The following is a 26,661-nucleotide window of genomic DNA, read 5'->3' as shown; positions in this document are numbered from 1 at the left end:
TCTGGTGCTGAGCATTGTCTTCACAGTACACATGGCTCACGGGTGTCCTCAAAAATGCCTTTGCCATATGGCTTCAAAGACCACAGACTGCAAGAATAGAGGTTTTACTGAAATTCCTGCCCACTTACCACCTGAAACTCAGATACTGCTGTTGCAGAATAATCGCATTTGGAGAATCAACCAAAACGCATTCACTGGAACACCACTGCTGAAAATCTTAGACTTGTCTAATAATTCTCTCTCAAGTTTTGCACCAGGTGCTTTACAAAAATTACGGTACCTACAGGTTCTAAACCTAACTAGAAATTTGATTCATTATATAGAAAACAAGACCTTCAGTTTCCTCCCACACCTCAAAGAACTGGACTTGTCATCCAACAGCATTGTACGTTTGCCTGAGACTTTTGGAAACAGCACAGGGAATATTACATTACTGTCAGTGAAGCATAACAAGCTTCAGAAAATGGAAAGAGTTCTGCTGGAGTCACTTCCAAACCTGAAAGTTGTTCTTTTCAAGGATAATCCCTGGCTATGTAATTGCAATGTCTTTGGCCTGAAACTGTGGTTGGAGAGTTTTTTATACAGAGGTAAGGAATTATCCTTATTACATACGATGCACATGAGAACACAACCTTCCAAATGCAGCTAACTGATCTTCACTACTATAGTGTACCAATTTTCCTCACACCCTGCATCATGCTATCAAATAAACATACTAAAATACATTCCTATGCATAGCCCAGAATATAGGTGTGCTCATAATTACAGGTGGCCAACTAGAATCATAGAGGATCATTTACACTGAGAGAGAGAGACTACAGTCTGCATACATATATTCTAGAAATACATGTCTGTAGTGAATGTGTATATATATATATATATATATATATATATACATCCATATCTGTATCTACATATAAAACAAGCATAACTTGAGCACATGTACTTGTCTTAATACTACCAAAATGCTTTTGCTAGAAACCAACCTAACATCCAGAAGCTTTTTACCTGATGCATGAGACTAAGCATCAACACAGGTATCAGTACCAATTTAGAGAACTTGGGATTCTAATTTCTCTTCAAATTACAACTTGGTATTTCCTTATAAGAATACTTACCTAAAAATGTGTTTCATCTTATAGAAGCCTACTCTTGTCTGATATTACTTTCTAATTTGCTGCAGTACTAAATTTACTAGTAATATCCTGATTGATATATGGAATACCACCACCTAAGAAATTTTATATGTAAAGTAGTTTCATATTTTGTTCACGCTTGCTTTCAAATATGTTCTAGAGTTATGCTTTATAAAAAAGAACATGATCTAATTCTACGTATTTAAGAATTTGTTTTGCTTCCAGAGCTCCGAGAAACTTTACAATATTAAAAAAAAGAAAACAAGCTTTTATCATTCCAAAGCATTTTATTCATATCCATTTTACTTACAATGAATGCAGGAAAGACTTTAAGCACTAAAGCAAATTTCTTTCTCCTGGGAGGTATGTTCAGACTCTCAAAATTCAAAACAGCTCTGCAATTTACTTTTCTCTAAATCAAGCTTTGATGCTTGAACGTGATGAACTATCTATACCTGAAGGTAACATGGAACATGTGAAGATAGTCCATGTTGCCTGTGATGTACTGCAGCATCAGAAGCCTGCAGGCTAGTTGGAAAACTATACTATCAACACAGGGACATAGAAAAAGTCTTCTGGGAGATAAACCCACTTCCAGAAATAATGTTTTAGAATAGACAAAAGCCTAAACTCCTCTCATCTTAATCTTAATATTTTGGGTGATAAGACATTACACTGTCCCAGGGCTTAAAGTTGCATTATGCAGGAACTGTTTCCTGAAAGAAATTTCAGCGTGAGTTTTCAGCAGGACAACTTTCTATTCTCATCTCTATCTTGGAATATCCTCAATATTTTTGGTGAAGTAGACTCCAGATTTTCATCTGAGTCCATTTTTATTCACTACTTCCTCAAATAAAATCTTTTAAGGATAAAAATTTCTGTGCCTTGATTTAACTAAAAGGTGGATTATTTCAGACAGAGGGCGAAAATTCAACTAACTTGATTAAGTTAAACTTTTTAAATATGTAAACATTGGTTTTGGCCTTGTTGACTCCTCAGCACACCATACTCCTAAGGATGTGATGTATGGCCTAATTAGAACTCTGAAAGCAACTCCCTGTGTGTGTTGCTCTACATGCTTAGGAACAACGGTGTGATTTACCAAGACTGAGGCTTCCTACTTCATTTCCCGTTTATACTAAAAACATACTTTGAGAGGCTGCAGAAGCTGGCTGTGAGCAATTATGAAGTTTACCACTTGAACAAGTAATAGATTGATTAATCTTAACTTCTTTAGAACTCTGAATATTTTCTTACCACAAACCTTGAAAACATTGTTCATGTACTCAACTTACTATACTTTCTCTTTATTTCATTATAACTAGTGCATGATGTCGGAAGAATGATTATTTCACGGGTTATTTCAATCAAGTAAGATATGTTTACTAATGTATTAATTTCTTTTTTTTTTAATTTAGAAAAAGAAGTAATAATACAAATTTGAAAGCAATGAATTTGCTGTTAGCAATATCTCTTATTTTTATCTATGACATTTCTTGCTCACATTTACTTGACTGCTGCTCTTTACTTTTGCATTTGTAACAATTTCTGATGAAAGTTATTACTTGCAAATAATTTCTTCTACGATTGTTAAAGTGCAATATTCTTACCTTTGATCTAACTGGAAAAAGAGAGAATCATAGAGAAGTTCAGGTTGGAAAAGACCTTCAAGATCATCAAGTCCAATCACAACCTAACCATACTACCTTAACTCTAGCAATTCACTGCTAAATCATGACCCTGAGCACCACATCCAAATGGTTCACCAGTTAGAAGAGACCAATCCCACTCTTACTGCAACCACCTTTCAGGTATTTGAAGAAAGCAATGTCTCCCCTCAGCCTCCTCTTCCCCAGACTAAACAGCCCTAGTTCAATCAGTCACTCCTCCTAAGGCATATTCTCCAAGCCCTTCACCTGCCTTGTTGCCCTTTTTCTAGATATAGTTGGACATCTTTAAAGGTATAAAGTCAACACTGACCATAAATGTACCTTGAGTATCTGTAAACTCTACGTGAAGAGAATTCAGAAATCAGAAAATATTAAGATCATAATCTGTTGGGTTTCTTTAATTTTTCTTTTCAGGAGGAATAAGTGATGGCATCATCTGTGCAACACCAGGGATTCGGAAGGGCAAGGACCTCCTCAAAGTTCCTTATGAACTGTTTGGGGCGTGCCCACTTACGACAGCTCACACTCATCTGGCCACCACTCATCACCATAGCTTTGAGCACAGGAGTTCTCTGAAGCACTCTCACCACAACGAACACGGAGAAAACAGCAGGCTAAGTTGTGAACCCAAACCAAAGCCGAGGCCTGTTAATTTGCGTCATGCAATTGCCACTGTAGTAATAACTGGAGTTGTCTGTGGAATTGTGTGTCTAATGATGTTGGCAGCTGCTGTTTATGGTTGTGCCTATGCTGCAATTACTGCTAAATACCACAGAGAACATTTGGCCCCTGCAAGACAGCATGGGACTCCTGAGGAAAAAGAGCCATTTGATAGCTCCTTGGCTTGAGTTACTTTTGTCTCTGGTTTCTTGAAAATAAAGAGCCCTCACCTCAGTTTAAAAGCTTGGAACCTAAATAGGTTTAATAGTTATGACTGCTTTTATTTTCTTTTTCACATTAAAGAAATTCTCTGTGTGTATATACATATACATATATATATATATATATGTTCCATATATATGTTCCTTGAACTATACATTAAGGTATATTTATGTAGCAGGATGCAACTTATTGCATATATCCGTACTTATATTTTGCTTTATATATTCTGAAGCCAAAATGTAAGGCTGAATGTGTAACAGAATGAAATTTTAACACAGTTATTTCCAAGTATTCCATTCTTCACTCCGAGCTTTTGATGTAATATTAGTACAATATACGAATAATGGTGTGCCCACACTTAGCACTCAACATGAGAGATTTTTTGCGAAGAAAAACATAAATGATGAGAGTTTAAGATCTTAAAATATCTGGTATGTATTCAGAAATATAATTTATAATCAGTTTTAGAACTGGCTGGACTATACACTGATAACTTACAAAATTGTTGCAATGTTTCCAAATACTATTTCCCACCTCCTAATTTGCCCCCATTAAGGAGTTTAGAAAACAGGAAATAGCTTGTCAACATTTCATCTTTAAAGTACTTGCAAGGAAGAAGAGAGCTGAGAAATCATAGGAGGAGGAAGTAATGCTACACTATGTTTCAGGCTCTGAGATGAGCATACACTGCATATAAGAAGAGACACTACCTGTTATCCAGTGGGATACACGCTTGCTAAAGACGTTTCCGAGACTCCTAAATCCAAGATCCACACAACCTCAGGACTATGGATGGAGTCCTGATCAGTGTGCTGCCCTTCAGTAAGGAGGATCACCTAGCTGCATGTTGGCACATTTTCAAAGAGAAAGCATCCAGCTGAATTAATTCGAGGGTCTGCCCTTTTTGCAGCTCTGTTCAGAGGATACCAGAGCAAAAACCACAGTAACCAATTTAAAACACAAAGAATACTTTGAATGTGCGGTAGTATTTTTCAAATAATTTGTAGAAATTATAGTCTCAAAACAACCAAAGTGATCAGCTACTTCATGTACCTTTTCTGAGACTAGATTGAGTAACGTCCAGTCTATTTGTGGCAAATGTTTGTCCAAGGTGTTTTTAAACCTTCACAATGACATGGATTAACACTCTGCCTAGGAAGTGGATGCAGCAATCGACTTTGCTTGTAGTCTGCAGATTTTTTCTTAGTATCTGCCCTAAACCTGCTTTGCTAAAAATATTGCTAGTGTATTTTAATGGCCAGAAGACTTGAGGACAGCAGCTGTCTCTCCAATAAGAATAAAACAAAGCTGTGCCATGGCATTCAGAGACCTCTGATCTTCTTTCAACAGACAGATTCACAGACCAAGTCTTATTAGAGCAACTTTAGCCCCAACTGAATAATGAGCTGTATGGCAGAAGTCATATAACCCTTGCTCTTATCTACTTAGTAATAATTGAAACGTAAATTTTAAAGCTCAATCCTGCATCTGCAGTTACTTTCATGTCCAGGAGAAATTAAGCATCTCAGTTTTAATGTAAATCCAGCACACAATGAAAACAATCAATTGCTTTCTATTTTTTTTTTTTTTTTTTTGGTGGATACTACTACTACATCCTTGACATTATAGTTAGTCTGTTTTGTACTAAATAAATCAAGCTGTTTCAAAATTTCCTATAAGAACATATCTTTCACTTTTTCTCCTGCATTCTCTGGAACCTTTTCAGTTTTTCTACATTTCTTTTTTTTTTAATGTGGTGCTTTGGGCCAGGTATATTACTACAGCTGAGACATTATCAGCACGGAATCTGAGAATATTTATATTCAGGCTCTTTAAATCTGATCTCTTGATGATGTAATTCCAAAGTGAATGTGCTTCTCTTTTTTTTTTTTTTTTCCAGTTGATATATTTTCTGAAGTTTAATGAACAATCTGTTTTCAGAGCAAAGTCATTCTAGTGTGGAGATCAACATTTATTACTCTTTTTATCAATTTAGCGGGATATTACTTTTCAAAGGAAAACATAACTTTTCAGATAGAGAAATAACTCAGGGAAGTATTTTACTGCCTATGGGCCAAAAACTTAGTTCAGAGCCAAGGCAAATAACAGTGCTTTCCTATGGTGACCACCTGAAATGAGTACACTTGCATTCATATGGCAGATCCTAAAATGAAAGCTAATAAACCTCTGACCTCCATGGAGATTGCAGCCACAGTGTTTTTAACAGCAATGCAACTCCCATTACAAATAAGTTTACACCTCTGACGTATTCAAACAAAGGAAGGATTCAATATTTCCCTGCTAGAAATAACCAGAACATCTTTGACTTAAAAAAATATTCTTATTAACAAAAACCTTTTAGGTTTTTCTTAAGAAATAAAGAAATAAAAGAAATAAAAAGAAAATTTAAAAAAAAAAAAAAAAAAAAGGAAAAGTGAGAGGAAGAGGTAATGAAGGGCACAACAACATTTAAAGGAACACTTTCCAAGTCAAATTTAAAATCCTTTGGGGATTTTTATGCACAAATAAGGCTGTGAATTGATATGGAGTTCGGCCAGAAAGCAAAGTATTTTGTATTTCTGTTTGTTCACTCCACTGTGGGAGTACAGCAAGCCAATCCATGCAGAACCTGATTTATACTTTCAAAATAAATGTTCTTTAATAATAGTAATAATAATAATAATAAACCACCCAAGAAATGTCTCATTTAACTTTGGCAAGACTATATAAAACTACAACTGTCTGCAGTTATCAAATTCCAATTATTTATGCAAAAAACAAAAAAGAGAAACATATTGAATTAATTGCTTGAATTAATCAATGTAAAAATATTTATTTTTCAGAAGAAGAAACAAACTAAAAAATAGATATAAAGGTGCAATTTTGTTGTCTATAACAAATTGTCCATAACGACTGTTGACTATAACGTAGTAGACGGGATCTAGGGATTCCCCACAGAAGCATCCTTAATTTGTGAAGCTTAGCAGTGGACATCTGCTGCTGAAATAAGTTGTCTGCACAGCTTTATATTTCAGATAAAGGTTGCTGAGAAAGCTTTGTTATTTTTCCAGCAATCTAGTAAGTGGTATTATGGTAAGCACAGTATTTTTTTTTTTTCTAATCTTCTTTCAGCAAAATAAAATTAAAAAAAAAAAAAAATCAGGATACATTATTTGCCACAGTATTTGCAAAGGTAAAGAAAATATATTGTTTTATTCCTGAATATTATATAGAGATTAACAATATTACTATGTTTTCTGAAAAGCTGGCCTTCTAAAATGTCAATTTAGAAGAATTTAGAAATGACAATATGGTAATATTCTTTACAGGAATTGTCCTTAGAAACTACATCAAAAGAAATAAAGCTTAAATTGAAGCATATTTGTTTGCCATATGTGCCTTTCCATTCAAAACTTGCAAAAAAAAATAAGTCTTCCCACGTCCTACCAAAATCAGGATCACTCTTCTTGAATATCAAAGTAGAGTTGAATGACATTACACACAGCTTATCATTAACAGCATTAACAATAAGCGACCAACTGTTGCCTACTAATAACCATTTATCTTTGCTGGCCCAAAGACAAAGATGTGCAGATTTTAGTTAAGCTTACAGAAAGCATGCTGAATTTTACAACTTTGATCTTTGAACGTGGTTGAAAAGTGTCACAGTACTAACAATCACAAAAGGTCTCAATACTTCCTGGGCTTATATCATCTGAAATGTGACTGTACACTCCCCAGATGAGACAGGCAGCAACATCAGTCATCTGGATATGGCAGTAAGCCACAACAGGGGAGAAGGAGTAGGAACTGGAAATCCATAATAAACAAACCAGTGAAAGGCACAGTTGTCTCTGATTACTGAGGGATACCGCATAGTTTTATGGCTGTATACAATATAGGTATGAATTTTTGTGCAAGATTACCATCTCAGTTCAAGACAAAACAAACACACAGTAAAACTGCTAACGTTTTCAAATATTTTTACAGTGGGAAACGGATTAATTGATCCCCAGTACTTAAATTGGAGTTAATGTATTCATATACTACGTAACGGCAGAGAATCATTCAAAGTGCTTTTGAGTTTCATCCTTGTGCTGTGTTATTTGAATTTTTTAAAAGTACCTGACGTCTTTTCTGCTGTGTCATACTACAATCAAGGATTTATTGTGCCAGAATAATTGTTCAGAATTATTTAGAATCAGATTGCTTTAGATCACAAGATTCATTCCTCTACTTAAGCTCAAAATCGAATGAACAAACAAACCCCAAAAGCAAAGGAAAAGTGCAGAAGTGAAGAATGCTCTGTGGAATTTACTCTGTATCTGTCCTATTATACAGGTTGGGAAATTGATCTAATTCATCCACCAGAGAACTGCTAAGGAGAGCCCAAGAATTAAACAGGGTTTACATTCTGGAGCAAATACTAGCAAAGAAACATCTTAAAGAGCCATGTTATTTGATTAATCCAAATACTAATTCTGTGCGGTAAAATTACTTGAGAACAAATAGAAATGAATGCAAATATGTGAATTCTGAGTATACCATCTAACTTTAGATTCACTGCTCGGGTGGTGGTGAGAAGCAGAATCTAACTACTTGTTCTGAAGCACTCAGTAGGGCACTCTGCATGTCTTCATGCATTACCTACAGAGTACATTTCCTAAGCAAGTCATGGCTTTTATCCTGAGTCCATCAGTTATTTAATGCTATACTGTACAAATACACGTTCCAATTTTCCTGAAGCTGAAAACACTAGTCTGTAGACTAATATTGCATTTATGAGTACACAGATAATATTCAAAATGAACAAGAAACTCCAGAAAAAAAATAAAATAGTGGTTTTCCACCAAAGCATGCAAAGCATTTTGAGGGATTTACTAAACACTACTGCTGAATATAATCTTCTGTGGCTTACAATGTGGAGTAAAGATTAAGTAAATCACTGTCTTGCCTGACAAGGAAAACATCTATTTTAGAACGATTCAACAATTTGGTTGGTGTGTCATTCTGATGACATATTCATTTTCCCTTAAGCCTTCATACTAAAAAGCAGTTTTATGGATGGTGCCATAAATTTTAAGGACTTTGTATGACAGTGACATTTGCACGCATGTTTTTAATATAGCAATACCAAAGCAATTCACGTAGCAAAAAGGGGAAAAAAAAATGCAAGCAGAACTGAGAGGTTTAAAATAGATACAATTCTGTTGTGCTGTTGTAACAATAGATTACTTAACTATTTGTGAGACATTTACAATACCTGCCACTCCTAGAAATAAAAGTAGTTCAAGCTAGTTTTAATTAAATTAATGGGAGTCACTTCTTCAAAACATGTGCTGGATCTTGCTCAAAGAGAGATGTGCATACGAACTTCATTCTAATTCATGGAAAAAAAATAATAAAAATCCTAAATAGAATTTCAAAGTAGCATTTATACAATTGCTAACACACACACCAGAAAGAGGATGAAGATCATAAGTTTTGTCATGTAAAGGCAGCTAGTCTCCTATACAATACTCACATTTTCCTCCATAAGAATATAAAAAGATCTTGCTTGCTTAGAGCCTACATAACTAAGTCCCAGTTACTGGAAAACTTCCAGTATTCCAAAACTTCCAGAAGGTATGCTTCCTGATTCTCCTTTCAAACTGCTGTACTGCAGAAGCTGATTCAAAGAGAAAGATGAAAAAAACCTGAAGTGTGACCAGCCTAAAACAGACATACTTGTATTTTAAGAGTAATGTGAGAGTTTAGGTCATTCTTTTTTTTTTTCCTCAAGGCACGGATTGAAACAGCTTAAACAGCAGGATTTTCAGGGTCACTTTACTGTGGCATTCAAAATCACATGTCATTTTTAACAAATTAGTGCTGAAAGAAAGTATGATAAAAATTTCACTTATTTTATGGATGGGGAAACAAAAAGGAGGACCTAAATTTTCAAATCGTATCATTCAAAATATCTGAAGAATTTTATCATCTCGTTTGGGAATATTAAACACAGAATAAAATAATTTCCTGTTTGGAGACAAAAACTTTGGGCTCTAGAAAGAATCCAATCTGAATAGTTAAATACTGGAAAGCAAAATGAGCCTAGTTTTACCTTGGCCAATCTATCTACTGGTGTAAAACGTAATATTCTATGTTTGCATAGTAAGGATTTTGGGTAAAATTATTTTAAAATCTGTATATAAATATAAAAAATACTATATTTAAATATAAGTATATAAAAAAACTGATGATCCTGATACTGATGATGACAGAGTGAGTATCCACAGAGGAGAAGACCTCCTCCTAATTACAAAGAACTGCTTAAGATATATTTTTACAAATATACTCTGATGTAATTTTAAATGTAAGTGATATATAAACATTAAGTAACAGGTATGATCTGCTTTTTAAGCAGAAATCAGCAGCACAATTTTAAAAGCTATTCCTTCCATTCATGTAAGCTGAATCAAATTTCTTCCTAATAAATGTTTTCTGTGATAAATTATTTCTATTGGTCTCACAGCATCACTTTGTGGCAGAAAACAAGGGAGTAGTCTGTTGGCTACTTTTGCATCATGTACCATGGAACTGAATGCACCTGAGATCTATTCGAAGGACAGCTTCACCAGAACTTGTGTCTCATACCTAAAGACAGACAAGACTTTAAGTAAAAATACGAACTGTCATTGTTAAAAAGTATCTCCTATTTTCTTCTTATCTTTTATGTGCTTCCCAGCAGAAAATAACGGCCATGAGAAATAAATAAATAAATAAATAAATAAAATTGGCCGTTTTTAATCATCCTGTAAAAAAACAGTAAATATATTCTCTTGAAAGGACTACATGTAAAGCACAACTACTGTTCAAGATGTTAATGATTGGCAGAATCATTAAAATAGATTTTCAGTCACTGAGACACTGACAGTGGCTGAACTTTGGGTCATCTGTACAATGAATTCATGTATATAACCAGTTTATATCTTTAGAAATTGATTTTAAACAATATCATGATGATGAAACCATTACTTTTCTTGGTTCAAAAAGGAACTAAAAATAAACACGTACAGATTGTACAAGTTCTATGTTGCATTCACATAGGTGCCCTCACAGTCATTTGGAAGTAGATGCTCCCATCAAGAATGTGAACTAAGTTTGGTCGTCATGCAATATCAAAGAATACAAAACCCTTGTGCTGAATGCTATCAACATTTCACACAGACATACTACTTTTCAAATGAACGTTGGAAGATTTAATTCAGTCAATTTTCTCCATTTATAATAACTAGATTGAGAAATGCCATATAGACTGCTGCCGCCTTGGCCACTAAAAGCAACATTGCCTTTATATAGCTTCTAATATTCCATTCCAACACTGGAGACTTTTAAGGTTCAGCTAGAGAAGATTTATTAAAACCTTGTCTAGACCCCGCTTTGGACATGAAATGTTGGACCAGGTGATCTCTGAGGTCTATTCCAGCCTGGTCTTCTCTAGGGTAATTCGACAACTTTTGGATCTTGGAAGAACAAAACAAAATTTTACCATCTGTTGTCTCCTTAGTTTTGTAATGTGGGCAGCATGAAGAAACTGATCATTATAATGTAAATTAAATACAGGAAGCATGATAACAGAGAATACTAAGACAAAAAAATTTGAGCATAAACTAAACATGGTTTAAATGCAAAAAAAACTGCTTTCCTTGTCTCTCCTGCAAGTAAATTGGACTCTGTGCAAAGAGTAATAGGCATGCTGTTACCTCAAATACAATAAAGACTTATCTCCTTTCACACTTGCCATAGAAACTTGCACTCGGGGAAAAAAAAAAAATGTCAGCTGAAAGAGACAGGAGGGATTTTAGAAAACAAATCATTTCAAGTTTCCTGTAATAAGTCTGGAGACTCACTAACACTAGGAATTAGTGCCTACATTACAGGATTGAGTCATCCTACTTTCAATGAGCCTTATCTAAATTTGCATATTGTTATAACTGCTCATTACCTATAAGTATAGAATCAAACAAAAACGATTAAGAAAACATGGTTGCAGAATGTGCAGAAAGGGCTAGTTTTCTTCTTTTTTCCTCCATTCTTGTGGGCAGTTCTAACTCACGTTTCCATTTTATAGCAACGCTCTAGTTTCTCTTTGCCTGTCTTAAACTCTTGTCGTTATCTGCAATAAACAATATTCTGGCACAGCTTTACTTTCAGTCAAATCCCTCTTGGGAACACAGTGATTTTTATATGAAATGTGCATATCAGGCTTCTGCTTTCTGTAATCCACTTAGACCAAATGGGAATGAGAAATACTTAGTTCACACAAATTAAAATGAGATATTTTAGCCAAATCTGAATCTGAATGTAAGCATTTGAAAATATATCCTACTTCAGTCTCTCAAGTCTGGCAAACAAAACCTTCAAACTTTGACCGTTTACCTCTGCTACAGCTTCTGCCCTAGACACATTTGCTTAAAAGGACCAATGTCAACCCTATAATCAAATCTAAAATTTGGGCCAGACACTGGGTACTTTGTTGAGAGTTATTGATGGAAAAAAAAACAAATGTCAAAGTACACTTATGATCTTCATCCGAAAGAGGACAAAAATAATGCATGTACTTATTTGTCTCGTACTGGCTGTGGCTGACTGATACTTTCATGCAAAATGGTTTATATAGATCTTAAAAGGACCTTCACTCCTAATGAAAAACATGTAAGGGAGAAGTAAAAAAAATCTATATGAGAAGAATAGGATCTTGTTTGATGTGGTAGCTACCTAATTTTCTCTAAAATGGCTTGATTTCTGGAAAAAGCCATGAAGTTTCTTTAATTTAATTCCCACTTCAGGTTCAGTAACAGTAGATACGTTGAGAAAACTGAGCAGTAAAAGCATCTGAAAATAAGTGAGCAACGTCCGACAATTAAAAATTAATTCATTTTTCAATTTGTATGTTTTATGTCTAATCTACAGTTGCCAAACTTTACTTTTTAGTCTTTAGGATTATTATTTTAGCATTATATTCTAATAGGCTATTATATATAATTTATCTGTCTAATATAATGCTTATGATTATAATATAATAGATTATAATCTTGGCTGATAAACAGTAGAGTTTTGTTTTCCAGTTAATATCTTATGGTCTAATCACAACTTGCATAACCTAAGCAAACTGATTACTTCACAGTATTTATTACAGAATAGGATTTTCAAACCTGAGGATTCTGTGGAATCCTTACACAACAGACAGTCATTACTTACATCTCCTTTTGCTTAATCTAAGATATTCTGTTTTATGATGTAGTAGAATACAAGAATCTATGATTCTGTTTTATGATTATGTGGAATTGCATCCACAAAAAAATGCTTACTGTTATTTCTATTAAACTCCATTGCTCATGGAGACCTTTGATAGTCAATTAATAAAAGATCAGGTTTTTAGGCAGAGGAATCATTAAGTGTTCTCTACAGTAAGGGATTCAATTATTTCTCATACAACTGCAGCTTTTCCTCCTCTCTTCTCAAAACATTATATTCCTACATAATATAATTGCCAAACTAAAATAAAAAGTGAGGAACTCATGCACTGCTTTAAAAAAATGAACAAAACAAATAAACTATAAGAATTTTACCTGCAACAACTGGAGATTTTCTGTCATCCAAAAGCTGAATGGCAGTACTGGCTGTCACTACATTGCTTTTGTTTGCTGTTTCTACAAGGTATAATAAGAAAACAAACAAACAAACAAACATATTTCAGAATAAGGAAATTCACCTTTTTTTTCTTTTTTTTTTTTTTTCCTGTAGTTCAAAATAATTTAGTGAATGCAGTGCTCAGGAAATATGCTAAAAGACAGCAAATATGGTGTATGTATGAACAGAACATACAAGCACTGATGTTGCAAAATTCCTAAGCAGCCCAGCAAGGTTAAATCACAGACATTAGCGAGACAATCTCGCCTTTTCTGATAAGAATCGCAACAAAGATGACAACTGGTTGGGCTTCTCAGAGATGCGGGTAGTTGTAATTTTGGACTTGCTTAAAATACAAAGCTGCAAATTCAATTTAGGCAAATATTCAACAACAGTTACATAATATCTTGGGTTTTCACTTGGAGCCCTGTAAAAGATGTATCAGGTCAAAGGACCAGTAAACAACCTGCAGATTTCAATGCATATTTTATTATTTTAATATTAACATTTCAGCTTAAGTACACAGCCTTTGTGCTCTGAAAAACTTGCTATCCTTTTGGTAACATATATGGTTCAGAACATAGATAAAGACAAAATTATAGACCTGTACTAAATGGGATCGAATAGACAAAGCTCCCGGGTATTTGCTCAGCAGCTCTTCTGTACCAGAGTGGAAAATGATCAGCATTAAAAATGTTTTCCTTGTCTTCAGCTGTCAGGAAATCTCTTGAGAAAGAAGAGAGAAAGAAAATACTTATTTGTTGTATGTCACACAGTAATGTCTAGATTTGAAAGACAAGAGAAAAAAAAAGACAAAGCTCAATGTTTTAGGAAATAAAATGACTTTGGACAGTTAATCTAATATCATTTGTACAAGAGAGGGTTAACTTAAGCCCCTACTACTCATTCGTAACAGATTAGCAATTGGAAAACCTCACAAACTAAGTACTAAATACACCTTTACTGATATAAAATAAAATTGCTCATTTGGAATCATTTAACAGCAGAACACAAGAATTGTACAATGAAAAAGTTACTGAAGGTTTGATAGCTTGCTGCCATTGGTATCTATTTCTAAGAAAACAAGCAAACAAAAAAAAAACAAAAAAAAACAAAAAACAAACCTAACAAAGTAATTAACAGCCTACTTTCCAAATTACAGGTAAGGAGAGGTAGTGGAAAACTGCATACTTAATTTGTCAACGATATCATGGAATGTTGACAGAGGAAAATTTCTCTGAGAATAAATACCAAGTATGGTCTCCAAGCTATTGTTCTGGTTTGTTGCCTGACAGTAAGAAACTGCAGTGCTACTGATCTCATCTCTTGGACTACTTACACTACAATAGTTTGTGGTCAGATAGGCATCATACAATTTTATATTCAATAAACTTAATTTATCATAAAGCGCATGTTTTTTTTCACATGTATAATGCCTATATTTGCCTGACATTACTAAAGTGCTGACTAAAAAAGTCATTAATTATCAGACCTTATTTTATGGCTCTCCATCTTAAGAAAGCTGTACCTGCATTACATCACATCTTCAAAAATGCAAAAAAAAAAACAAAAACAAAAAAAAAGAATCTTTTGGATGATGAGATCTCCTGATGATCCTTTCACCTAGTCCACTTTTGTTAGCTTTGTTTCAATTTTAAAAAAGAATCCACAGCAATAAGTTACAAACTCTAAAAAGTATATAATATTTTTTCAGAGGAGATATTAAATATAAATATATATATTTCCTACAGATGTAGCATATTCTGAACTCCCTTTTGAATAAAAAGGTATAAAGCTAACTTGAAAAATGAGGGAAAATGAAATCTATGGCTGTAAATATACAAGAATTCTATTCAATCTTTCCAATTTGTCCTATGTATTTTAGTGCACAAATGCAAAAGCCTGGAAGCAACAGTAGGCATGCTTTCTAAAAATGAACAATTTTTCTTGTTTTCACACATAGTTGCCAAGCATAGGTTTGTTACTTACTGATTAGTAAGCTGTTCTGGACCCACAAACAGGTTGATACGAGATAGTCCAGTCCGTGTTCCAAGGAAGGCAACTTCTACTCCCTTGTCAGAATTTCTGAAATAGAGCAGAACACAAACAAAAGACAATGTTTCCAGACAGTAAGCAGATGAAGCTATATTATTGGTCACTGAAAATACAAACGTACACATTTTTGAATAAGATAAAAAATAAAAAAGCAACTGTACTTATTATTTTTTAGATGTGGCAAATATACAGTGTAGAAATGTTATTTAGATGGTACACCTACACTTCAAGCCATAGCTGTCACTGCTGTTCCAGCATCAAAAACTTAGCTAGATTTAAACAGCTAGCTCAGAATCAAATGTAGCTGCCATTAGGACTGCTATCTCCCGCTGGACCTTAGGAAAAAATGTGTCAGGTAGTTCAGGCCAAATGCTCTTTCTGCACTGCTATCAGGACCAAAGTAGCTGTTCTAAAAACTAGCACTTGTATGACTAGAAGAGCCTCACATGCTTTGTTCCAAAATGTCCTATCTTGTTAGTGAAAATGAGAATATGAAAGGGGATCAAGTCTCTGACTAGTATGTCTCTGAGGTTGTCGCCCTTGTTTTTACTGGACCTGTTGTTAATTCATTGTGTAGGAGGATTCCTAAAAGCCTAAAACTTCTTATATACATTAACTGATGCCTACAGCATACTAGCATGCAATATTTTCCTATCTTTATCTTCAAAGAGGACACTGGGGAATCAGCCTGCTGAATTAGGTCTCATTGAATTCGATTTTACTTATTCAGTATGTATTTCCAACAATATCTTTTTCTTGCAGATTTTAAATATGATGCAAATTTAACAAAAGCTAATCAGGATAACTCTCAGAATTGCCTTTTATCAGCAGCATCTCATGCAAACTGCTAATCTTAACATCTGCTTTCCCTAACATATATATCTTGTTGCTTAACACTTGGCTCTGCAAATAAATAAAATAAAATAAAATAAAATAAAATAAAATAAAATAAAATAAATTCTGCATATAATTGTATATAATTTGTTCTAAGACAAATTACCAGTTCAATAAACAGTTTCGGTAAATTATGCATTAAATTCCTCAATTACTCTAAACAGTTGTTAGAAATAGTCTCAATTGTATGCTGTGCTTCATATACGATCTCATTAGATATATTGTAAAATTTGAGTAACCTTATGCTACTAATCATCATGATGTACAGTGCAACATAAACAATACTGAATTCAAAATTGGTGGTACTTAAGATACATTGGTTAATATGCTCTTTTAATTCTCTTTAATGTATTTGAAAAATTAAAATTCCTGAGTAAATAAACTAAAAGGAATGAAAAATCTGATTCAAATAAATCTTGGTAATCTGACAAAACACCAGGATTTGCAAAGCATTTTACCGGTTTTTACATATTACTATTACATGTCAATCACGATCATAATGACTGATTCAAAGTTTACTTACTCTGATTTATTTAGTGCTAAACTTGTCCAATAAGCTTCAATTGGTGCACTCACCACTGCATCAAACAGAACTTCCTGGATCAATTCTTTATCACCTATAATGTTATATTAAAATCAGTAAACACGCATGCAGATAATTTCTGTTACAGTTAAATGACTAAACAATGTTTTTTTTAGACTCTACTGTGTTTTGTTCAAGCCTTTTGCAATATAAAGCATTTACTATGTAATACTATATGATATGCAACTGCACTGTAGTTTTTCTTATGCTATTTCAATGCACAATTACTAATAACTATAAAGGAAACAAAAAACGCATTTTCCACTCCATGTAACATATTCCTGTACATATCTCACGCTTGCATTTTCGTATAAAATGAGGTTAAAACCATTCTGTCCACTAGGTCACAAAAGCTTTAAGTTCATGAAAAGATCTCAGAGAAAATATGCACTAATCTATGTGACTTTTTAATTCTGTTTTGCAGTCCAGAAATGCTAACTTCATACATATTGTCCCTAAGGCACTCTGGAAATATCTGGTACATTTTTTAGAGGAGTGATCCAAGGATTGATTCAGACTAACTCTGTTTAACTTACGAAACCAAATGATAATATTGCATGGTATAGCAATACCATCTGAACAGAAATTTGAATATTTGGCTTAGGCACATTGTTTACCATAAAACCCAGAATTCTGTATCATCTGTATTTTTACAGATCCTCTGGAAAAAGCTCAAAAGCAAATGAAATTTGAAAGTGATATCAGCCATGCAATCCAATCTCAAGTTATCAAACTACGTAGCTTTGCGTTTTGTATAGAAAGTACAGTGTAACAGTTTTTAGCTGGGATAAAGTCTACTACATGTATACTTGACAAAATACTTGCATTGGAGCAATGGCTCTTTTCCTGTGAGGTAGCGCTTAATTGCTTCTAACTGTGTCATTTGGCGGTGTTCAGGATGCAAGTCTGTGTTGCAATAGGACCTGAGAACATATTGTCGAAACATTAAAACGTTTTTATGCATAAGCATGATCTCTCTTTGAACATAAAGAATTGGTTTCAGAAAGCACAAACAATACGAAGCCAAGAAGGGTAACAGACACCAATTTCATGCTTTGTTTAAGGCTTACCATTCATCTGCTAAAGATACATCAGGGTGTTCTAAATCATGTAAACCTGTAACAGGAATAATAATGGTTTATTTAGGGAGCAGTCTGGGTAACAGATGGTTATTAACATACACTCCATAACATAAACCCTTCCTTCTTGGAAAGTGCATTATTACCACAATATAATAAATCACAGTAAACTATTCAAATACATTGTAGAGTCTAACAGACTGGCAAAACCCAACTAAATCAGATCTAAAAATGAAAAGGAATGAAAAAGTGTTTTTGCATTGACATGTTTAACTCATACAAACTGCTCATGCAATGCACTTGAAGTTGAGAAGAAAACCAGAACAGAGCAATGCACAATGCTAAAAAAGCAAAAACAAAAACAAACAAACAAACAAAAACCAACCAAACAAACAAAACACCTATTCATATTCCCTTGTTCTTTGTGGCTAGTGAAGTTCTTTACGCTAAAATGTATACTTCTCATTTTATGGGAGTTTTTCTCTTTCTCTTTTAAATAATATTTCTTTAAAAGGAACAAATCCCAAAACCTAAGCACACTCTCAATTAGCACAAATAGCAGTTTACAAGATTGTTCAGAAAAGGTTTATTGTTCTAACTGGCCACGCAAATGCTTGTAAATAAGAACTATATCATTAGCTATATAGCACAATAAAAATGTACTTTGGCAATTTTCAAAACTCTTAAAGCATGTATCAATAGACAATAAGCAAATATGGTTCAGAAGGCAGTCTCCGGGTTTAACCCCCAGAGCCCATACTACATAAAGACAGAGCCATGGTGAAAAAGGGCAAAGAGGGAATTCAAAACAAGAATACCAATAGTATTACTTGGAGAGGACAGAGACGTGCCAGTGACAGAGAATCAGTCAGAAAGACAAGAAAGAATGAGAGAAAAGGAATGGTTGGCTATGGCTTTGTTAGCGGGTGATGATCTGAAAGAAGTATCAGAATGGCTGGCTGAGATGGATAATTGTGAAAGGTAGGTTGGGAGCAGTTTGGAGAGTAAGCTCCAAGCTTCCTGCTGTGCTCTCTTCATATCCAGATTTATTTATTTTTTTTAATTTACATATTTTTTTTCTGATTCATAAACTTTCAAACATTTCTTTTTATATATCTTCTAGAAACATGAACTTTTTTTTAGCCAAACAAAGCTGAGGAACAAAGATCTGAAAAACTATATTAAAATCACCATTGAATTAAGAAGCAGAATTGGAAACAAAGATTTTGGAATAAAATCAGATAAATTTCCTCTCCTGTAAGACTCATTTTGTCAGGAACTGCCAGAACCTCACCACCTAACAGTATAAAACTCCTCCACTGGATAGGTACACCATGTACAGAATGATCAAGGAAAACTTATTGCTTTTTTCACTCCATAAAAGAAAGTTGTAATGAGGTGGGGGTCAATCTCTTCTCAGTACCAATGATAGGAGGAGAGGTGATGGCCTCAAGTTCCACGCCAAGGGAAGTTCAGGTTGGATGTTAGGAATAATTTATTCTCTGAAAAAGAATGGTGAGGTATTGGAACACGCTGTCCAGGGAGGCGATGGAGTCACCATCCCTGGAGGTGTTCAACAAGTTTGTGAAACACTGAGAGAGGAGGAGTGGAAATGATGCCCATCTAAAGAAAATTCAAGGCCTCACTATGCATAATGTAAATGAGGAAAAAAATCCCATGAAGTAGAAGGTCTTAAAAACTAAAATCTAATTCCCTCACAGAATCTGCAGAGAAACATACAAGCTTTAGGTCTACTAGGTCAACAGTTCAACTACTGTGTAAGGAACACGAGAAGTAGAGTATCTTACCTTCTTCCACAGTTACATTCCCTCTGAAGAAATATTTTCCATGTCCTCTAGAGAGAGCCACACCTAAACTGTGCAGAGAAATAGAGCAGACCTTGAAATCTGTGACACAAAAACAGACATTCAGAGATATTTTCAATTCTAACATTTCTAGCTTATGTATGTTTATTAACTTAAAAAAACAGTTTCCAAAGGCTCACTGATCACATTGTTCAACTAGCTGCTTCTGTAGGATCTGATGGATCTGTTCTGACGAGCCTACAACTGCCTTTGTTCAGTGTGTTTAGAAGTGCAGTACATCAGTATTATCTTGCAAACTAATAAACATGCCCCTCTAAGCTTACCCAGCATGACACATCTTCAGCTGAGCCTTGAACATACCTATGGCTTTACATTGAAGGAAACAAGACTAAGATGTTTAGAAACTCATAAGCGTTGGAATCAGTGGAGCTACTGAGAAGAAAATAATTTCATATGTAGCAACAGCAGCACGATTCTTCTTGGATTCTTCTGCTATTCATATTTTTTTCCTAGTTTAATATTTTTGCAATAACTTTAGCCTCATAAACTTTTACAGTTAAGTGCTTTGTTTTGTGTTGCTTTTCATCTACCATTAACAGAATTCAAATGTAATGAACCAGATGGAGGATACATGGCTCTTCATATGGAATACATACACAGGATAACTGCCTTAAATAAATGAATGCCAGAAAGTATCTCAGGTTAGGATCCTGTCTGTAATCATTACAACTGAAAAGCATGGGTTCATCCTTTAAGGATATGTAGAGGCACCAAATCCAAGAGCACACATGATGCAATCAAAAGCTCAATCTGGAAATAGGCAGAAAGTAAACATCTTTGACATTTCAGTATATATTTTAATAAATGTTGCCCCTGCTGTCTTCCTGAAGCTATGTTCTCATCCCATCATAACTACATACAGATCATTTTGAAAAAGGAGAGTTTTACTACTATTATTTCTGTCCTAAGGATTAGAAGCCATACTGCACGCATATATGTAGTCACACATCTGTTTACTAAATAGAGTAAAAATGACATTCCACAAAAATTACACTGAGTTTAACAACACATGTGTGGATTTTAAGAAGAATAAACACATGCATCAGAGATGAGAAATGTGCCTATATTTTCTCTGTGTAAAAACGTAGCTTGAGTTCTGTGATGAGGTTCCATTGAAGAAAATTTCAGTTGAGTACTTTAATTCTCAGACTCCTGCTTTAAGCATAAGGTTCAGTCAACATTATTTTGTTAATGGATTAGTTCTAACTCAAATATGAGCATTTATAAAGTGACTTCTTGCCTTTTTTTATTTTTGCTAAGAAGCGTGGCAAAATAACATGGCTGCCTCGCTCAGTTTTATTTACACAAATACACTCTAGGTAGTTCAGAGAAACAAAACATCCAAACCTCAAAATAGAACTGAAATACTACCTCATTTTACACTACATTTTGTTGTTGAAAAAATCAAAATAAGGGTCAATACGTAATTACTTAAATGGATTACAGTATTTATAGCTCTCTATGTACTTGCAAAGGCCCTTCGTTCAATGTAAACCTCAACTGAATATTTTTTTAATGAAACGTAAGCCATGACAAACACTGAAAGTTTGCCTGTGTGAGCTTGCACAAACTTTCCATCCCTGGAAAAGCTGAAAGGAATACTAGTTAGCTCCTTTCCCTTGCTATTTCCAGCATTGTCCAGGGATATTTTATTGTCAGCTTTTGCTGATGAGCTTTTAATGAGTTCACAAGCTCTGTACAAATGCAAGTCCAATGAGTCTGATGAAATGGCCATTTATTATGGTCGGCTCTACCTGAATGGGGTACCCTTGATGTCTGTATAATAGTAGTCATTTGTCATCACCAATACCCGTTTCTAGATTCAGAACAAGAAAGTCAGAAAAGAAGGGGGAAAACAGTTAGTTTGCCATAAGAAAAGTATAAAAAAATCAAGCAGTCAGTGATAAAAATTACAAGCAATGTATACATTCAGGGTGTGAAAAAATATACCATGGTGAATAACGCTTGTAGTAATCTATCCTAAAAGTTGCAAAAGTTAAAAAAACAGAAACAAAAACAAACAGCTTGCTTTATAACCAGTTGGAAGGATATTTCAAACATTACCCCTTTGTCCACTGTCTTCTTCACTTCCATGGAGAATTTTCCTGTTTTGCGATTCACCATTGCATTTCGAAGCTACAATGAAGGAAATGTGTATCAAATGCTTTATTTACAAATTCTGCAATTCTTTGAGCTCTTTGCTACATTCATATGACCTAAGCATTCAGTTATAAGTAGTTCTGCTAGACATGAAACAAACCCCTTACAGATTTTATGGTAGTCTATAGGCCAAGGCTCCTGCCACAGAACTTCAGGCAAACTGTGGAAGTGTGAAAGCAGTTCTCAGCATCCTTAATGGTAAAATAACCCTTCCTGTAGTAATCTGGATTTTACACAGGATAAACAGTTTAACTGAAAACTAATACGCCGTTACTATAGAGGGGTTTAAGCACTAGAAAGCACTAGACTTGGTGCCTGGAGTTAGACCAAGGTTCATTTTAAAATACTTCATAGTCATATATAAAATATCAAAAGAAAAAGAGAAAAGCCCATTTATGACCTCATTATTCACTCTGCTTCAGCTTTACTCTCTACATTTGGTTGCATCCCAAACCAGCATGAGAAACTACATCCCTATTGCATCAAAAATTGCAAGTAGTAGAAGCACAAACAGCCCACTTGATCAGTAACCTGTTGCAATGGGAACACACAGCTCCAGGGCACTATGATCTACTCACAATTATTTTTCAAAGAGAGAAAACTCAAAGTTGCTATGAAAAAAAATATATATACTCAAAGTGTTCATACAGAATGATTTACCTTCTATTCTGCTGGTTAAATCTGTTCCTGTTTGTACTGCCACAAATGTCCAGTCACTTGTGATTCCAAGGTGTGTTCCTGCGCTCTCTGAGGCCTGAAAGGCTTCTCCCTGTACCCTTCAGTAACTTTATGCCAGCTTCTGCATGAGTTCCAGGTTTTGTGCTGCAAATCCCTTAGACCATCACGTCTACAATGCCTTTCCTTAGCACACCTATTTGTTCCCCAGAAAAGGAGAGGTTTCCTCCCGGAGGACATCAGTTGGCACAGTCTCTCTTTTAGGGGAACATGCCATGGCTGTTCATCAGGACTATGCACCAAAATCATGAGGTGTACCTAGCAAGGTGCACAGGCTACACTACCATAGCCCATCTGAGAATGGGGATGTTGGGCTGAAACTGAACTACGACAAGACCTGGTTTCTGAAAAATTCTCAGCATTTGTATTCTGAATTTGTCCACCTTCCTGTTCTGAATTTTAGGGAAGAAATTAGAAACATACTACTTAACAGTTATACCATAGAAACATGAAAGTATTTTATGCTCCCAGATTTATGGATGGAAGAAGCAGAAAGTTTAAGGTGCCTTTTTTAAGGGATATCTTCAATAACAACGTGATATTGCCATACTTGTGGGACGCTTCTTGTGGTAAGAAACATCTATAAATTAAATCTTCTACAACAACAATTTTCATTACAATAGGAACCCTTCAATACTGCTAGTAAATTCCCACCGCCTTGGTAGAGGTATTGAAAATGCAGGATAATATCAACAAAACAAGCTTTTTTATCTCTCTTCTATTGCTTATCTCTCTGAACACAATTTTGGACATAGCGTTCTTGCAAAATAAATATTTCTTGTTTTCCTGCGCTTCGTGCCATTCATTGCCAGGTTGGGCAATTCAGTCAGATTTTAATCAAAATTTTTGAAGATAGTCATGTCAATGCACTCTGCAGACTTTCTGAGTTAGTACAGAGTGAAAAGAGAACGCCCAAAATTGCCAGTGAAATATCTGGTTTTATTTTCATGATGAAGTTGTGTATGGCTGACCTATCTAAAACTGCAAACTTTGCCGCTCTTTAAATTTAATTCTGGAGCATCTACATTTCAATTAACAGGCTTACTCTTCTGACAGTGAGTGTAAAAGGATAATTTTAGCTGGGGGCATGTGTAAAATAAAGCATATATTTTACTGCAGATTTTTTTAACAATACATAATAGGCAATTCTGGAAATATTTTAACTTTTGTGGTTTTGTACTTGGAGAGCTGGTCTTAATTAACCATCTACTTTCTAACATTTACAGAACAGTTCCATTTATCTTTAACATGGTTTTCATTTTTCTCCCATTGGTGCCTGCAGTTGTCTGAGACCCATTCCTCTTGCAAGCCTCAGGCAAGTCATAGATTTATGAAAAGGGCCTCCAACTCTCAGTAGTGTTTAAGATCAAGTCTGCATGTGGAACTTAGAGTTTGACTTTCCTTTGTCTTTTTGCTTGTGATTACATTTCTTGGCTTTGTAATCTGGTTTCTCAGTTCTTCTGCAGTCCCATCTTCCTTCTCAAGTGCATAAAATAAGTAATGCCTCAATTGGCTTTGAGCCCCAAAGAGTCATTCATAGTGTTTTATTAAAAAACAAGCAAACAAAACAAAACAAAACAACAACAAAAAACAAAACAAAAAGAGCCCCCAGAACAAACCTTCATTCAGCTAGAAATCATAGCATATTATAAAATGAAGTAAAAGCAAGATGGCAGATACTTCAACCTGAAAAATTACAGATGAATATATATACTCTATTTCATAGCAAAAAATTTCTAAACTTATTTCTGCCACTTTTTCCATATTGAATCTCTGGAGAAAACCTATTCATTCATTCACCTCTTAATAGTGATAAGTATTACTACTCTTTCAACTAAATGTCTTCCAATCAATTGCTAACAATCTAGTTTCACTGCTATAATGTGAGATCATTCTATATACTTGGAAAATTATGCAACCACTGAATTGATGTAGTAAAAAGTAAGCAACCTAATCAGCCTCCACGTAAGCGTTTAATGGTAGACAAATATACCAATAGCTTTCTATGTTGCTAAAGGCAGCTCTATGAATACATGAATTCTTTCCCTCTACAGTGGAACAAACAATGCTTTACTACTAAAGCTTGGAATAAAACAGGAACACAGTCTCTCTCTAGATCTAATGTCATTAAAGACTCTCTCTGTAGCTCTGATATTCTTTTATTTCATTCTTCTTTCTCATTTATTCTGCTATTAGTGTTTCAGACAATAAGCCTCTCCAATGGCCTTAGAAACATGGTATAAATGACTGACTTGTATATTATTTCATAAACACAAAACACGTGTAATAATACCAGGCTTGCTTTTAAAAATAACTGTAAAAATATGACTTGTGGTTTTTTTCCTGTTTGGATTATTACATCAAGTGTCCACTTGTGTGTGGCATTGCTAAAATATTAGGAAAACCTGCAGAATGCTAAGACTTTTTCTACTATACTCAACATGTTGTTTTTACAGGAAACACCTTGCTACTGACCATCAAACAGTAAATGTGTATACATTTACAAAACGACTGTTGTCCAATGCTACAACATCTAGTTGTTTCCTATTATGTATTAAATATTTCTAAAAAATAATTTAAATTACGATTTATCTTTTTTTTTCCTTTTTTTTTTTTTAATTAATTACTGGACACTGGAGCGGGTCCTTTCTACAAATGCAATGCTCAGTTTAGTTTACTTGCAATGTAGATAAATATTTTTCTCATTCCAAGGATGAAATATTAGGACTGCTGTTTCTTTCTATGTCAAAATTAAAAATCACCTTTTCACTTTTTTACGTTACAGGGAAAGGTAAATTTTATGTATGTACCTTTCATCAGAATGTGAAATTTAACTTTCTTTAGGTTTCCAGATTTGAAAAATTCAACTTATGTTAGAAATTTTCAAAAAATCTGGCAGATCTTGGGGATTTCAAGGAAAACAGTTAGAGAGAGCTGAATCTGGACTTCTTGCTTTCATGTGCATTCAGAACAAATCGCAATTATAAATAAAATGTAATTTTCAATGTCTGATAAATGCTTCAATGTTACTTTAACCAAACCACTGAATTTCTAAGAGATCATAAATAATGAATGATTAAAACTGTAGAAATTAAACAGATAAATTATTGGAAGAAGTAAAAAGTAACAAAAACAAAGAGAAATAAGAAGAAAAACAAATTCATGAAGGTTTAAAAGCCATACTTAACTACTGCAATAACATTTGAAAGGAGAGCAGAAACTTGAAAAAGGTCATTTGCAGAGGAACTGATTGAGTAATATGCTGTCAAAGATAAAAGGTAAGGTATGAAGTCAGCCTGATTGCCAAGATTACAGAAGGCTGGTACAAAACATGAACATCTAATGAGGAAGTCTTAAGTAATGTATGCAAATAAAACGATGCAAAACTATACAAAAAAAAACCCCAATGCCCTAGTTTAAGTAAGGAGTAAGATGGCCTCCTAGGAAAGGACGAGGACAATCTATCACCTGATGAAACAGCCATTGCTAAAAACATAAATGAACTGTTTCACCATTCACAAAGAGGGTGGGGAGAGAGAAACATCTATGAAAAACACAGACATGCAGTCCTGACTTTGGTAGTAGGGAACTGATGGGGAAAATAAAAAAGCAACCCTAAATTACAAGACAGAAAGTGGAACACCTGGAAAGTTATGATTTAATTAAGGACAATCAGCACGGATTCACACAAAACAAATCATGCCTAACAGATCAGATTTCTTGAGGAAATAACAGAAAGACCAGGCAAAGGTTAAGCCATGGACATAAGGAAAGCTTTTGATACAGTATTGCAGAAAAAGCTAAGTCTTTAAGATAAGAAAGAATAAGAGTGAATCATAGAGTAGATGGAGCACTGAAAAATGAGTTTACCAGAACGAATAATGTGCATAACAGCTGATAGACAAG

At 34.4% G+C, this 26,661-nt stretch overlaps 2 protein-coding genes across 2 annotated transcripts in view; one reads left to right on the top strand and one right to left on the bottom strand.

Annotated features, from left to right (window-relative positions):
* Positions 1-26,661, bottom strand: part of CACNA2D3 (calcium voltage-gated channel auxiliary subunit alpha2delta 3) — a gene marked incomplete at both ends in the record, with an annotated part of 393,832 nt that overhangs the window by 66,953 nt on the left and 300,218 nt on the right. The window contains 9 exons of the mRNA XM_079540355.1: positions 13,303-13,383; positions 13,968-14,089; positions 15,353-15,448; positions 16,836-16,929; positions 17,697-17,818; positions 17,966-18,011; positions 19,783-19,850; positions 21,615-21,676; positions 21,925-21,996. Of these exons, the coding sequence (XP_079396481.1) occupies positions 13,303-13,383; positions 13,968-14,089; positions 15,353-15,448; positions 16,836-16,929; positions 17,697-17,818; positions 17,966-18,011; positions 19,783-19,850; positions 21,615-21,676; positions 21,925-21,996 (763 nt within the window). The remainder of the gene's footprint in view (positions 1-13,302; positions 13,384-13,967; positions 14,090-15,352; positions 15,449-16,835; positions 16,930-17,696; positions 17,819-17,965; positions 18,012-19,782; positions 19,851-21,614; positions 21,677-21,924; positions 21,997-26,661) is intronic.
* Positions 32-3,654, top strand: LRTM1 (leucine rich repeats and transmembrane domains 1; the record flags this gene model as incomplete). Its single annotated transcript, XM_079540556.1, has 2 exons — positions 32-587; positions 3,221-3,654. 2 exons carry the CDS (start codon positions 32-34, stop codon positions 3,652-3,654), a joined length of 990 nt encoding a protein of 329 aa, XP_079396682.1.

Source organism: Tetrao urogallus (genome assembly GCF_951394365.1).
Source record: "Tetrao urogallus genome assembly, chromosome: 10".
Lineage (NCBI taxonomy): Eukaryota > Metazoa > Chordata > Aves > Galliformes > Phasianidae > Tetrao > Tetrao urogallus.
The sequence above is the reverse complement of the archived record's forward strand: the minus strand, read 5'-3'. Positions and strand labels throughout refer to the sequence as shown.